Source organism: Channa argus, chromosome 5 (genome assembly GCF_033026475.1).
Source record: "Channa argus isolate prfri chromosome 5, Channa argus male v1.0, whole genome shotgun sequence".
Lineage (NCBI taxonomy): Eukaryota > Metazoa > Chordata > Actinopteri > Anabantiformes > Channidae > Channa > Channa argus.
In genome coordinates this window covers 1,175,014-1,188,168 of record NC_090201.1, presented here as the reverse complement: position 1 = coordinate 1,188,168, position 13,155 = coordinate 1,175,014, and the positions used below count along the sequence as shown (strand labels likewise).

Here is a 13,155-nt window from a genome sequence, read left to right as displayed (position 1 = left end):
CTGAGTGATTACAGTTCACTTTCAGGTCCCAGGTTCAAATCCCAGGTTCAAATCCCAGACCCCCGTCATTGTCATGAACCTTTTAATATGAGACCTACATGGTCAAATAATATATAAAAATGACAACACACCTTGTTGTGTGCAACGGAGAATATGAAGAACCACATATTTCCTTCGGGAGCTCGTTGTTTTTAAAAAAATGGACGTCAATTGCGATTGTGGAGCTCCGAAAAATGTCTCTAGGTGTCTCTGTGTTGGCCTTAAAACAGACCAGGGTGCCCTTGCTGCCCCCCTCTTACGACCCTAAACGGGATTAGCGGGTACAGTTGATGGATGCTTGGATAGATGGAGGAAAATGCATTAGTAGTAGATTTGACTGTCCTGTACTACATACACTTGAACAATCAAAAGGAAGGACTAGGAACTAAGTATGTAAACTGAGAAACATATGGTTATCAAATGTGTCTGAAAACATAATGTATGAGGGAATGTAAGACTCTCTTCTCTCTTTAATGTGAAAGGAAGCATCAAGAGGTTTTACATATGAGTTTTTAACCCACAAAAAAGAAAAACTGGTTCGCATCACTACAAAATGAAGTTGTGACCTATTTTGGGGTGTCTCACTCCGCTATTCCTTGTGTTCTTTGAAGAGGTTTGAGGACATAACTGTTTGTCACTGAAGATGGCCCAACAGCTTACTGACTAGCTATTGATTTCCTTAATGGTGTTTCCAAGTGTGTGTCTCTGTGTGTGCGGGTGGCAACAGATATGAGAATAATATTTGTTTCAAGATACCTTTTCTGAGCCCAGTGACAAAGGGCATTTCTGTATCAAGCATACACATAATTAGATTTAAAAATATGCTGGTGTAAAATCATGGGCTTGGACGGCATGAAGGCAGTGAGCTGTGAGGAAACTGCAGCTTGCTGTTTTGACTTCTAATTTTCACAGTAGAACAGCACTTTTTCTTATATATTGCCAATGAACCCCTTGATATTAGCAATAGCATGGCCTTTACTTTGTTATTACAATAGCTAAAAAATCATTTAGAAATGCTTCAGGACAATGTTGAATTTTGTTGATTTTCTTCTTTGCCTGTATTTGAAATAGTGTCTCAGTACCTGAGTCAGAGATTGGCAATTTTCTCATACATTAATCATTGCTTTCAGCCTGAGGCAGAACAGAGCTGTGTTTATTGGACACAGAGATCAGCTAAACCCTCTCTCCTCAGCTGCGGTTACCGGCAGAACCTTCTGAAAGCCTACTAGAAGATTTGACTGGAGCACTACAAACAAGGGAAAAACCATCGCTGATATACACCACAGTAATCACGATCCTTGAGATGCTTGGCCATAAGATCAACATAAGCCCTAAGAAGCAGTATCCTTCATGGAGAAGAAGGTTGGAGGCCAAGATTAGGGCAACAGAGAAGTTAGCCATGGCTATGGGATTTGCAGAAAGGTGTGATGAAGAAAGGCAGGGTAATAATAACCTGTGCGCAGACCCGCCAAAGCTGGAGACTGAACAATATTGGAAAAACATTTGGGGGAAGGAAGCCCAGTGACTACTTTCTGAACAAGATCCAGTAACCATCACAATGGCAGACATCCAAGAGATGGTCTCAAGTATGTAGAGCTGGACCATTCCAGGGCCTAAAACAACCCACGCCTACTGTTTATTTAAATCAACATGACCCAACAACTCAATGATGTGGAAGACAACACTAGAGGCCAACTTCAAGCCATATGCACAAGTCAACATCAAGCGTGGTGTTTTCCAAGGAGATGCTCTGTCCCCACTGCCGATCTGCATAGGCCTTAACCCCCTCAGCCAGATCATCGCAAAGATTGGTTATGGATTCTGACTACAACATGGAGCAACCGTCAGCCATCTCTTCTACATACAGTGCCTGGCAAAACTATTCATAACCCTTGGAATTTCCCACATTTTATCATGTCATGACCACAAATGTAAATGTAATTCATTGGCATTTTTTGTGAAAGGCCAACAACAAGTGGTGCATAATTATGAAGTGAAAGGAAAATGATGAATGGTTTTCAACATCTCTTACAAATAAATATCTGAAAAGTGTGGCGTGCGTTTGTGTTGCTGCTCGCTGCAGCAGCATGCAGGCGTGATGCTGAAGCCCCGTGAAGAGAAAGCTTGGTCGTGTCAGTGTTGTTGCTGTCGTCTCCTTAGCGTCAAAAGTAATTATTGATGGAATGTTTGTTAGGGGGAGGGAAGGGTGTACCTGAAAAAGCTTAACTTCTAAATCAGCCCCTCCACCCCCACCCCCCCGCCTTCCCACACACAAACAAAACAATCCCACCTGCTGATGGAAAACACCAGGGTTCAGTATGAGCCCTCCTCTGATGACAAGGGCGTGTGTTGCAGTGTGAAGGGCTGTTATTTTCTGACACTGGAGCAATTTAACACATCACAGCACATTGTGAATTAATATGAAGCAACCAATTCTTTTTGTCCCTCTGAACAAGATTCTGAATATGAAATCTGACATTAGCCCTGGTTAAGATTTTTTTTCCAAGAGTCCAAGATCTCTGTTCGGCCCAGCTGGCCTCAACCTTTTACACGCACAGTCCTTTAGTCCCTACCCTTTAATACAACCCACTGAATTGCTTGTTTGAGAGCCACACACATGGCTGTTGTGGTTTTGCTTAAGTGTATTACTTCATTACATGACACATGGCAAGAAAACAGTCTCGAATTTTGATAGCATCCTTTGTGGCTCTCAAAACCAGATTAAAAAAAATAAATAAAAAATACTTCCATTGCGAGTATAAACCCTGGGTCCTGGCTTCAATAAAAGAAGGTGATTACTAGGAGTAGGGATTTACCCGTGACGTTGTACAAAGTAAATCTCTTTCCCTGCGTGTTATGTATTCTTTTGGACTTTTGCTTACTCACCATATGTGGTTTCTAGCAGCTCAACTTGATTTCAGCAGGATTTTGCCCATGCTCCCTCAGGAAGACTCATATAAAGAACATTACTCTCCTTCTTGCACAGTTAGGAGAGCCAGTTGGTTAAAGAACAGGGCGTCTTCCTATGGCCATGTGCATGGTCTTCGGGAAAGAGGTGACCTGGCACCTGATGGTTAAAATGTGAACAGACCAAGCTATTTAAGAATTACCATGCGGATGATGGTCTTCACACAACAGTATGGGGCAAAAAAAGGAAAATATTAACGAGGCTCTGTGTGTCTGCTGTGCACGATTCTTTGTGCAGTCACGGAAACCTGCTTATTAAAAATGTGCTTTGTTGCCATTTCAGAGGAATAGGAGAACAAACAAGCGTGCTTAATGTTTTGGCTACAGGGCTAATATCTTTCTAATTGCTGTTAAAAATTGTCACCACTGTATGTCATTAACTCTGTGTGTTCTCTCCCGTAGTTGTCTTTGTCCTCCTCTGTCCCCCTCTCTCTGTCCCTTTCTGCAGGTGTCCCCCGGCTTTGAAGCTGTGTGTCTTCCAGCGTGAAGCTACTGATCCTAGCAATCTGCCAGATGTTTTGTTGTTGCTTTTGTTGCTCTGTTCTTTTCTCTCTCCCCTTTCCACTCACTCCAACCGGTCGAGGCAGATGTCCGTCCACCCTGAGCCTGGTTCTGCTGGAGGTTTCTTCCGTTAAAGGGAGTTTTTCCTCTCCACTGTTGCCTATGGCTTGCTCCAGGGGGAATTGTTGGGTTCTCTTTATATATCTTTATAATCTTGACTTTATTCTGTAAAGTGCCCTGAGATGACTTTGTTGTGAATTGGCGCTATATAAATAAAGTTGAATTGAATTGAATTGAAAAAGCTGCGTGGGCTTTATATATTGATAGGCTGTAGCTGTAGCAAGAGGCCTTTCACCAACAGCAGGTGTTTTAAGGTAGCATTGCTGGGTGGACAGGGGTGTTGATCTCACTAAAGTGTGCCTTGCTAAACTGTCAGAGAGGGGAAAAGTGGCCAGGGTGAGGTGTAATTGATAGACTGATGGTTCACACACTCACACATACAGTCAGCATATAAACACACACCTAAAGATGCTTAGATTAGCTTGATCTGTGTTCCCACCAGATTCACACTGTTCCACATGACATTTTTCTTTGAGTGTTTCATTCTAATCCGTGTGGTTATGTGTGCATGAGTGCATATCGATCCGTGCCTCTGCCACCACTCTGGAGGTTAGTTCATGCCAAAGGGAGTAGTGGCCTAGCATGGCATCAGTCAGATTATCTGGTGCAGTTGTAATCAGCTAATCACTGATTGCCAATATGCAGCATCACATGTTTGCTGCACTCATTAATCAAAGGCATGATGGCTAATACGGCGCAGGCTTTTAGCTATCTGAGTTTTTCATAGAAAGCAGTCAATGTAGACCTCGTAATGTAATCCCATTAGTCCAGCTAGACGTCTGGCGTTCCACATAACCACTGTGGTATCTGTATTTAAATTACACCAATCACCCACAAGTGTAAAACCACCAGCAGTCCTACGAGTTGTGATGTTGGGTGTCCATGGGTCCAGCAAAATCCCGCAGATGCTTGATTAGGAAATGTCAACACAAAGACAAAACCTCTTTGCCATGTTTCTGCAAGAAGCGTTATCCAGCTGAAAGGGAGTAAACTCAGACCAGTTGTTAAAAAAAAAAAAAAAAGCACATGCATCCCCGAGAAAACATGGCCAATTTCTTTGTTTTCTTAAGAAACAAATCATTTCGTACATTTTATACTCATCCATCCAGTAAACATGATGCCGAACAGCCAGATCTACGATGAAGATAGGATACTCTTCCTATTCTCAAACTCTGGAAGTTGGCACGTAAACACTGCGCTGTCCGTCGTAGCCAGAGGCAGACTTTGGCAGCGGTTTTTCTGGAGCAGTGCAAATACAACTGCTGTATACAATATGTAATAGACAGCTTTTACTCTTGTTTTTGTCAATACGCAGGGTTTGATTATATGAGGAGGCCAGCATGGTAATGAGGCTGCAGGCCACAACAAGGCCACACTGAATAGAGTGGATAATGGATGTTTCTTTTGCTTTCTGGCCAATGACGGTTGGCATTCTGTCTCTCAAACTTTACACCCATTTCCTCCATCTGTCCAAACATATTCATTTATCTCCAGGCTCTATTTAACTGATATTCTTTCTGTCTGCTCGTACAGAATCCCTTTGGCTCAAATAAAAAATGGTGCCAATTCATATCTTACAGATAAGGCCCAAAAAGGCATTGAATTAGATTTTGGAGATGCATGATTTTGAAATGAATGTTATTATTTGATAATTGCCTCCATTTGGAGACGTCCCAATACTCCAATGATTTTTTGCATAAGCTGCTACAAGACATAGTTTCTTTTTATACTGGTGTAAGCAAAATCCACATAAGTCTGACTTTAATGTTTTCATGAGCTCATCTCGTCTTTTCATCTCTGCTCAGTTGGAATGATACATGTTTTCTGACAACTAACTGAAAAAATACAAAGTTCGTCACGAGGGCATATCATATAGTTTGAAAGCTATATTTACATGCCGTTTTTAACCTTAGTGGACGTCCTTTTTGTGTATGTGATTTGTGTGTATTTGATCTGTGTTTAGCTAAGTCTTTCTCATGATATTAAAGTGTAAAACAATTCCAGTCACCCGGAGTTTTAATATTGGACGAACATTCTCCAACATAAGGCCTTAATACACAATATTAACCACACCTGGTGTAGGTGTGGTTAATGTCATTATGTCATTGCTGAGTGGTTTCTAAGCATTTTCTTATCTGGTAATAATAACCAATTTAAAACAACTGTCATAGCATAAATAACATCCCTTTATTTGCATAATATCTGTCAAAATAGAAGTTTTATGCAATTACAGCAGCAGAAAAGCACAACATATATTTTAGTTATTAGGAGTTTAAACACAACACGAAATTAACTACTATCTGTCATTACAATGTACATGTAAAATATTAATTACAAACTGTTTTTGAGCATCAATACATCTTCATGCTATTTGTTTTCTTCAAGTAGTTTCCATACTCGTACGTATATAGTCTCTTGTTTGTCTCTGCCAAAGCATTTGTGGATCTGCACAAGAGACTTAATCACTGACTGTAGTTTTGCAGTCGGTTGTTATGTAAGTTTCAATACAGTAAGCTGAAAAAAGACCAATATAACGGTTTTCCACCTTTTTGTTTTTAATTTTTTTTATGTAAACAAATGCTTGATTTCTGTAACTCTCGATTAGCTGGTGTGGCCTGGCTGTGAATATTCAAATCCTAGAAGCCTTTTGAAAACGGCAACATGATCAATTTTTGACTGGGCTTTATGTTGGCATGTGTTTGCTGAAATGTCATCCTGTGGGCAGTGCACTGTGTGCGTCACATGGGCTGCAGGGTTGTATAAAACACACATCACATCCCAGCAATGCAACGCGAACACAATCCAATCTGAATTTTATAGGAAGCTTCTCTTTAATGTTTGGGCTCTACATTAAATAGAAACATTTTCCCCTGTCTTCCAAATTCATGTAAAGACTGCACTGAATGCCTCAAGCACTGGATCTGAGGGTGATTTAAAACCCCCATCACCATAGTTGGGATGTTTGATCAGTTGTAGCCATGGTTACAGAAGACAGAAGTGTTTAAAGCAGTTTAGGAGCTCAAGGATGGAGATGAAAAAGAAAGTCAAGTAAAAACAGCAATATAATGATGTGTCCTTCAATAAGGCAGCTGAAACCAAAAAAGAAAACTGTATAGTTGAGCAAAAGGGAAAAATGTGAGGCAGACTGTAATAAAGTGAAAAATGCAGTTTTATTGTTTGGGATTGTTACCACATGGAAGCCAAGTCAGCTCAGACCAGGCAGGCTCGCCGTGCCCAAGCAGCTGTGGCCTCTCTTTAACTCTTCGTTCCTCTCTCTGTACGTCATACCTATTCCCTTTTAATGCTCCGTTACTGATGTATGTAGCAACATCAGAGTCGGGAGGCAAGAATTAAAGTTGGAAACCACTACTAATACTTGTGATCTTGTTGCTCAAAATGTATTTTTTAAACCGAACCTTAACAGTGTCAATGCTAGATGATTTGCTAATATCGCTCATAATAAAGCTTATCGATATCAGTGGATATCAGTGGCCTTTAAGAGGATCTAATGTGTAAATTGGATGTGTCACTTGAGTTCTGAGTACAGACAAAAAAAAAAATAAAATAAAATAAAATAAAACCTTGCTGACAGTTTGACAGCTGGTTTCCATGTTCACTACAAATTAAAACAGAGAAGGAAAGTGAGCAGTTCTGCTCTGCTGCAGTGCTGCTGCATGCTCTCTTTATCTGACTCCTTCTTTTCCCAGCAGCTAAGCTCTCATTTTGTTCTACTTTTACAGCCTAAATTCAAAAGATTTAGCGATAGATTTGTATAGCGCACTGAGTCATTTGCACAGCAAGGGCATAGAGCAAATCCATTCATGGCTCCAACCAAAAATTGGATTGCCATGTTACTCTAATTCAATAACATGTGTAATCCTGTCTTGGATATCTGAATGAAATCCAAGAAAAAAATGTCAGCATGGAGATGTTGTCAGACACCACAGCAGCAACTAGAAAAGCAGGCTTGACAGGAAGCTTAGATCCTCTTCTTCTTAAGAAGAGAAACACGTTGAACCCATCTTCTGACAGACCATAAGCTGGAATGCAGATACTCGTGTTCAGCATCGACCAGGCAGATGCAAAGCTTTGAGACTGAGGGGCTCTGGGTGTGCGTGTATGTCTGTATGCAGCTGAAGTGTAATAGCCCCTATGTTATCACCGCAGGGATCCACTTTATGTGAATGGTTAGTCAAACAAGATAAAAGGAATGTATCTTTTCCATTCAAATATTGTAGGTAAAAGCCGTCTGTGATTACATTATTGCTTCACTGTGAGTTTTACAGGAGCTAATTTGCATCATTACTTAGAGCTGCAGAAGTCTACCAGAGAAAAGGGCAGACGTTATGAAATTAGAGATTTACAACAGTGTTTATTGTCTTGTTTAGCAGTGCGTAAAATTAATAATGAGTCAGAGCGGGTAAATCAATGGGTGTGTTTTCTGTTTGAGCACAGAGATGGAAATCTGACTGACTTTGTGTTGGGTTCACATGCTTGATAGTAATGCTACGAGAGGAAACAGTTTGTGATGTTCTGCATTCATTAGCCTACTTCTAAATCACTTGTTTTGATCCACAGCAGCTGAAATGTTGTTCTTACAGTGTGACCTCGTTTTGTTCGAGCAAGGATTCAGCCCATGTGGAATGAAGCCCACATCTTCCATTGAGTTTGGAGGAAACACTTTGGCAAATATTTTACATTTTCCTCTTACTCCTCTTACTTCGGTTGCTACCGTACATCTGTCAAGCTTTTAATTTTTATCCCAGAACATAACACAGTTTGCAGATAAACAACTCCATATGGATTTTTTTTTTAACACTAGCAGGTAGGAGCTAGTTCTGTGGCCGTATCATGAAAGTCTGCAGCTTGGTTAAAAACTCTGCCTCACGCTGACTTTTTAATGTTTCAAGGAAATTTCTTTAAATTAAGTAGCGAAAGATTTAAACCGAAAATTTAAAGAATATTTAAATCTGGGACTCGGGATACATTTGTATCTACTTTAACCATCTTAACTTTAAAGCCACTATATGTAACGTATACATTTGTTTGTGGGGCTTCATTTTTCAAACACAGCAGCGTAGAGATATTTGCATCGAAAGGTTCAACTGCTCCTGATTAGTAAGTTCTGAAGTTTCTTTTTAATTGGCCTTGTAAAATGGCTAATACCTTAAGGGCTGCGCAGAGTACGGTGGAGTGTCGCACACAGCAGAAGAGCAGGGAGAGCGAGGGCTGGCTGAAGTCTCATGCTGGTGCTTGCTTAAGTAGCACATCTCAGCTTTAAGGAAAATGATTTTCTTCCCTAAATCTAACCACACATGGGACTCTGGTCTCTAGTGTTGTGCAGTATGTTCACCAACTGCCTAAACCACATGCTTGCCACTGTGTTTCTGCTTATAAATGTAGTTCTTTGTTCATTCAGAATTATGCTCCATCAGACAAAATCCGCCATTGACTGTGTTCCCTATACAAACCTATTTGTGGTCACAGTTTGGCTGCATAGGTTCCCGATTTTTAGGAGACTTAGTGGCTAAATACGCCAATCAGACCTGGTGGTGTTAACGCTGTGGCGAACAGGGATCAGCGTTGGAACAATGTAATGCTGGCCATGATGGATGGGTGTCGGGACACAAAAAAACTCATCTTTTAATGTAAGTTTAGTTAAAGTTGAAGCATCCTCAAAACCGTTGCATGTTACTTTTTTAATACTTCACTGATGCTGTGGGAATACTTCACTGGATACATGTATTAACAGAGATTCCCTGCAAGTGGCTGCAGTGCAAGTGAACTTAGGGGTTTCAGTATCTTGTCTAACGATGCTTAGACATGTCCATTTGAACTTCAGACCCTGCAATTAGTGAGCAATCTACTCAATTAAGACACAGCTGCCCCTTTAATCTCTGACTACTGATGCGCAATACCATTAATTTCCTTCCTGATCCGACACCAAGTAAAAGCCTGGCTGGTATCGCAGATACCAATACCAATATAGATACTTTGTCCAAAAAAACAAACAACGGAAAAAAGACAGGTCCCAATGACAGAGACTGATAGAGAAGAGGAAGTAAAGCATACATCATATTCACACACTCTCTGTGTAGCTAGATAATTTAGCAGCACCTTTCCTCTCCTCTACTATTCCAGGATGCGGCTTCATAACATTATCACATTCTTTATTGTTACTAAGGCCAGATAGTTTATACCCCTACCCCTCATTTTCAGGCACTCCCTCGAGTTCCCCCTCAAAACAGTCATGTGAGGTAGCGGTTGAAATATTTCCCTATAAAATGCAACAAGCCCGTGTGACCACTAAACCTCCTCAAAGCCAAATGGGTGGCCTCGCTTGCTGTGGAGTCCCTGATATAACCATAGCCTGTAAAAACACAGGGACAGCTCTGGAAACCTGGTCGCATTTCCAATACACACATGTAATGATAATACTGACTTCTGCTTGCAATCACAATACACTAATATTAGCAGTAGTAGATAACAACCTGTTCTCCTGTGCTGCCCGCCTGCACAGCTTTTAGTGGAAAGACACAATGCATTAAATACAATATGGAAACAGGAATGCGAAAATGTTGGACTGTCACTAACTAGCTTATTGACATTAAGGGGAAGTGATACTAGCTGTATTTTTTTTTTTCTTCTAGATTTGGTCAGGAAATGTCCACATGGAACAACATGAAACTAAGGTAATCATCTGGTTATATTTTATGGGTTAGTTAACAGAGAAATACAAAGAAATTAATTCATAACCCTCAGCATCGAGTCCGCCTCTTAAAAGCCTACGTTTAAACTGCTACACTTCTCCCTCCGCCTCACTACTACAGTGAATCAGGATACCTACACCACATGTGAATGTGCAAAAACCAAGGGTTAGAGCCATGTGATTTGGCCAAGGGGGAACTATTCTGGTACTATTTAGACTATCCAGTTTTAATCAGGAAGCAGAGGTTGGGATCGGCAGTCTTCACTGGCTCTGACAGTAGCTTGGATCACACATATTTCTGAACAGGAACTTTTTTACACAACCTCTAACCCCACATACTAGTAAAGTGTCCTAATGTCACTCTATTGACGTGGCCATTGCCATTGGAAGCAGTGGTCAGCACTGTAGAATGTAGGCTTACTGTATAATGAGTAAATAATTGGTAGTTGCATTCCAGTGCCAGTGGCCTAAGCTTACTTTGATAAGCACTTTAAGTAACATTCAGTAGTAGTTAACAGCCATGAAAGAAAAGACCTTTCTTTGTTCTGCCAACTCTCAGTCTTTCACAGAATGACTGCAGAATGGCAGGGGCGTGAGGTCCCCCCAGTTCTAAGTTTGACAGAGTTACTGGGTGAACAGTGATGTTTCCCATCTCTCACTGGCACTTTATGAGAGCCAGGGGTGGGAGTCGAGGCCAAATTGCATTACATCCTTTCAAGATGAAGTTGTTCTGGTCATTGACCTTGGGAATTGTTCAATTGTGATTCAATTTGAGGCTCACACCATTTGCTGACAGATCGCCGTGACCATGTCTACAAACCTGTTTCATCGTTTGCTCTCGTCAGTGTTTCACATTGTGAACCTTCCCCTTCTGCAAATCGGAACGTCAAATGAAGGCGTTTTCATATCGCGCAAACTGTAAATAATAAAATGATCATTGTGCACTAAGAGGGGCTGTGAGATGCTGATGTTGAGTCAGAAGAGTGTAGCACTCAAACACTCCTGCTGTGAGAATCAGTAGGAACTCTTCACACTCGCCTCGTCTGCAGTCCCTTCATTCTTTGTTCACGTGGCTGCCACAGCTTACTGTCACTCTTTGTGTGCAGTGCAATGGGAAATAATTAACTGTAATGATAATGGCCGCCATTTGCTTTTTCGATTAGTATCATTTTAATCATCATTACATTGTTGTCTGGCTGTGACATGACATTAATAGGATTTGGTAATAGTGTGTACATAGTGACAATGATAGCAATATCTCGACAGACCTAAGAGAGTCCTGCTAGACACGGGGAGGGGGGTGGCTACTCATTGCTATAAAAAGTAACGTAAGTAAGTAAAAGTAGTTCAAATCAATCCATCCAACAAAAAACAAGAAATGAATTAGGCACTATACAGTTAATTGTGATTTAGTATACAGTGTTAAAACGTATTTATTCTATGAAAAAAGCATATAAGACCTAATATATATAGAGGCAGAACTTTGATATGCACTTTGTACTAATAATTTTAATTCACAGTTTAAGCATCATCATAGGCCAACTGCCCATATTGTGTGTGTGTATGTATATATATATATATATATATATATAGTAATGAAAAGACTCATTGTGGCAGAGTTGGTGGACCTGGTTGTCCAAAAATGATAAGGTTAATGATTCAGTGAACTCAGAAGTAGCACCTTGAATGGAAGTTGTCTACATCAGTTTCCCCAAAGAATCAAAAAACAATTTCCAAATTAGAAAAAAGTGAGCACACGTCCTCCACAGCTAACATTAGTCGGCCCTTCTTACAGCAATGTTAACATAGAGCAGAGACTATTACTATTCGAACTCACCACAATGACCACAGCCCACAATAGCAGTAACTCGTAATAACCAGCAGGGGATGATGGTCTGTGTCCCTCATCGACAAACTGCAGGTGCAAACTGGAAACAAAGCATTTGCTCACCCTTTTCACACCAGTGTTAAGATCACAAATGGAAAGGACATGCATCAGCGTTTATTGGTTTAAAAGAATTGCATATTCAAAGCACCATGTGGTATTAATGTCCCAACTTTTTTAAAGTGGGATTTGTATCCCCCACCTTGCAGGAGCTCCAGTAGTGTCCTTTACAGCCGATTCAGCCTGTTCATAGTTTGCTCATGATTGTTTCCTGGTCACTGAGTCTGGCTCATTGTTCCCCTTTTGCTGGAAGATATGCTACTTCTGTGTTGTGCCAGAGGCATGTGTTTGGCAGAACTTTGGTTTCTGTAAGATGCCTATGAGGCATTTGTTTATTTTGGGCCTGGCACACGTTCAGTACTCCCACAAATGCGTACTTTCACTCACATAACCACTTGTTTTTTACATATATTTACATACATTTAAAACTATACTGCACATTATAGTAAAGTAAAGACCTTCAGTTCTGTTGAGTTTGCTTAGTTCAGTATTGTTCAGTAAATTGAACACTGATTTAATGATGTATAATTCATTATACTCTGAAGTCTTAGCGGGGGGTTAAGGTGTGTTCAATCGGTTTGTCAGGTTGGTCTTGTTGTTTATTCAAGAAAAATAAATAAATATCTGGTTTTGCTTTAGATTTTTGATTTAACTGAATATTTTAAAGAATACAACAAATAAAAATGGCCTGTGCAGATTAGAAAACATCATAAATAATTGCATAATAGTGGTATTGAATCTTGGAATCAGTCATTCAGGCTAATTAAATAGAGGAAAGTTGTACTATTTGATAAGTCAGTTTGGTTTTTATGGTTTTTATTTCTTTTTTCTCTTTTATTTCACTTGTTTTTTTCTCAAACAATTTTGTCTGCAT

The 13,155-nt window shown here is 40.3% G+C and overlaps 1 protein-coding gene across 5 annotated transcripts in view; it reads left to right on the top strand.

Moving 5' to 3' along the window:
• The window catches only part of iqsec1b (IQ motif and Sec7 domain ArfGEF 1b), a 165,968-nt gene that overhangs the window by 59,214 nt on the left and 93,599 nt on the right, over nt 1-13,155 (top strand). For 4 of the 5 annotated variants that reach the window (XR_010914386.1, XM_067503763.1, XM_067503768.1 and 1 more), the window contains exon 3: nt 10,278-10,319. The exons of the other annotated variant lie outside the window; for it this stretch is intronic. Coding sequence is in view for 3 of the 4 variants with exons in the window: in XM_067503763.1 (XP_067359864.1) it covers nt 10,278-10,319 (42 nt within the window). In the remaining variant the exon portion in view is untranslated. The remainder of the gene's footprint in view (nt 1-10,277; nt 10,320-13,155) is intronic. 5 annotated transcript variants of the gene reach the window in all.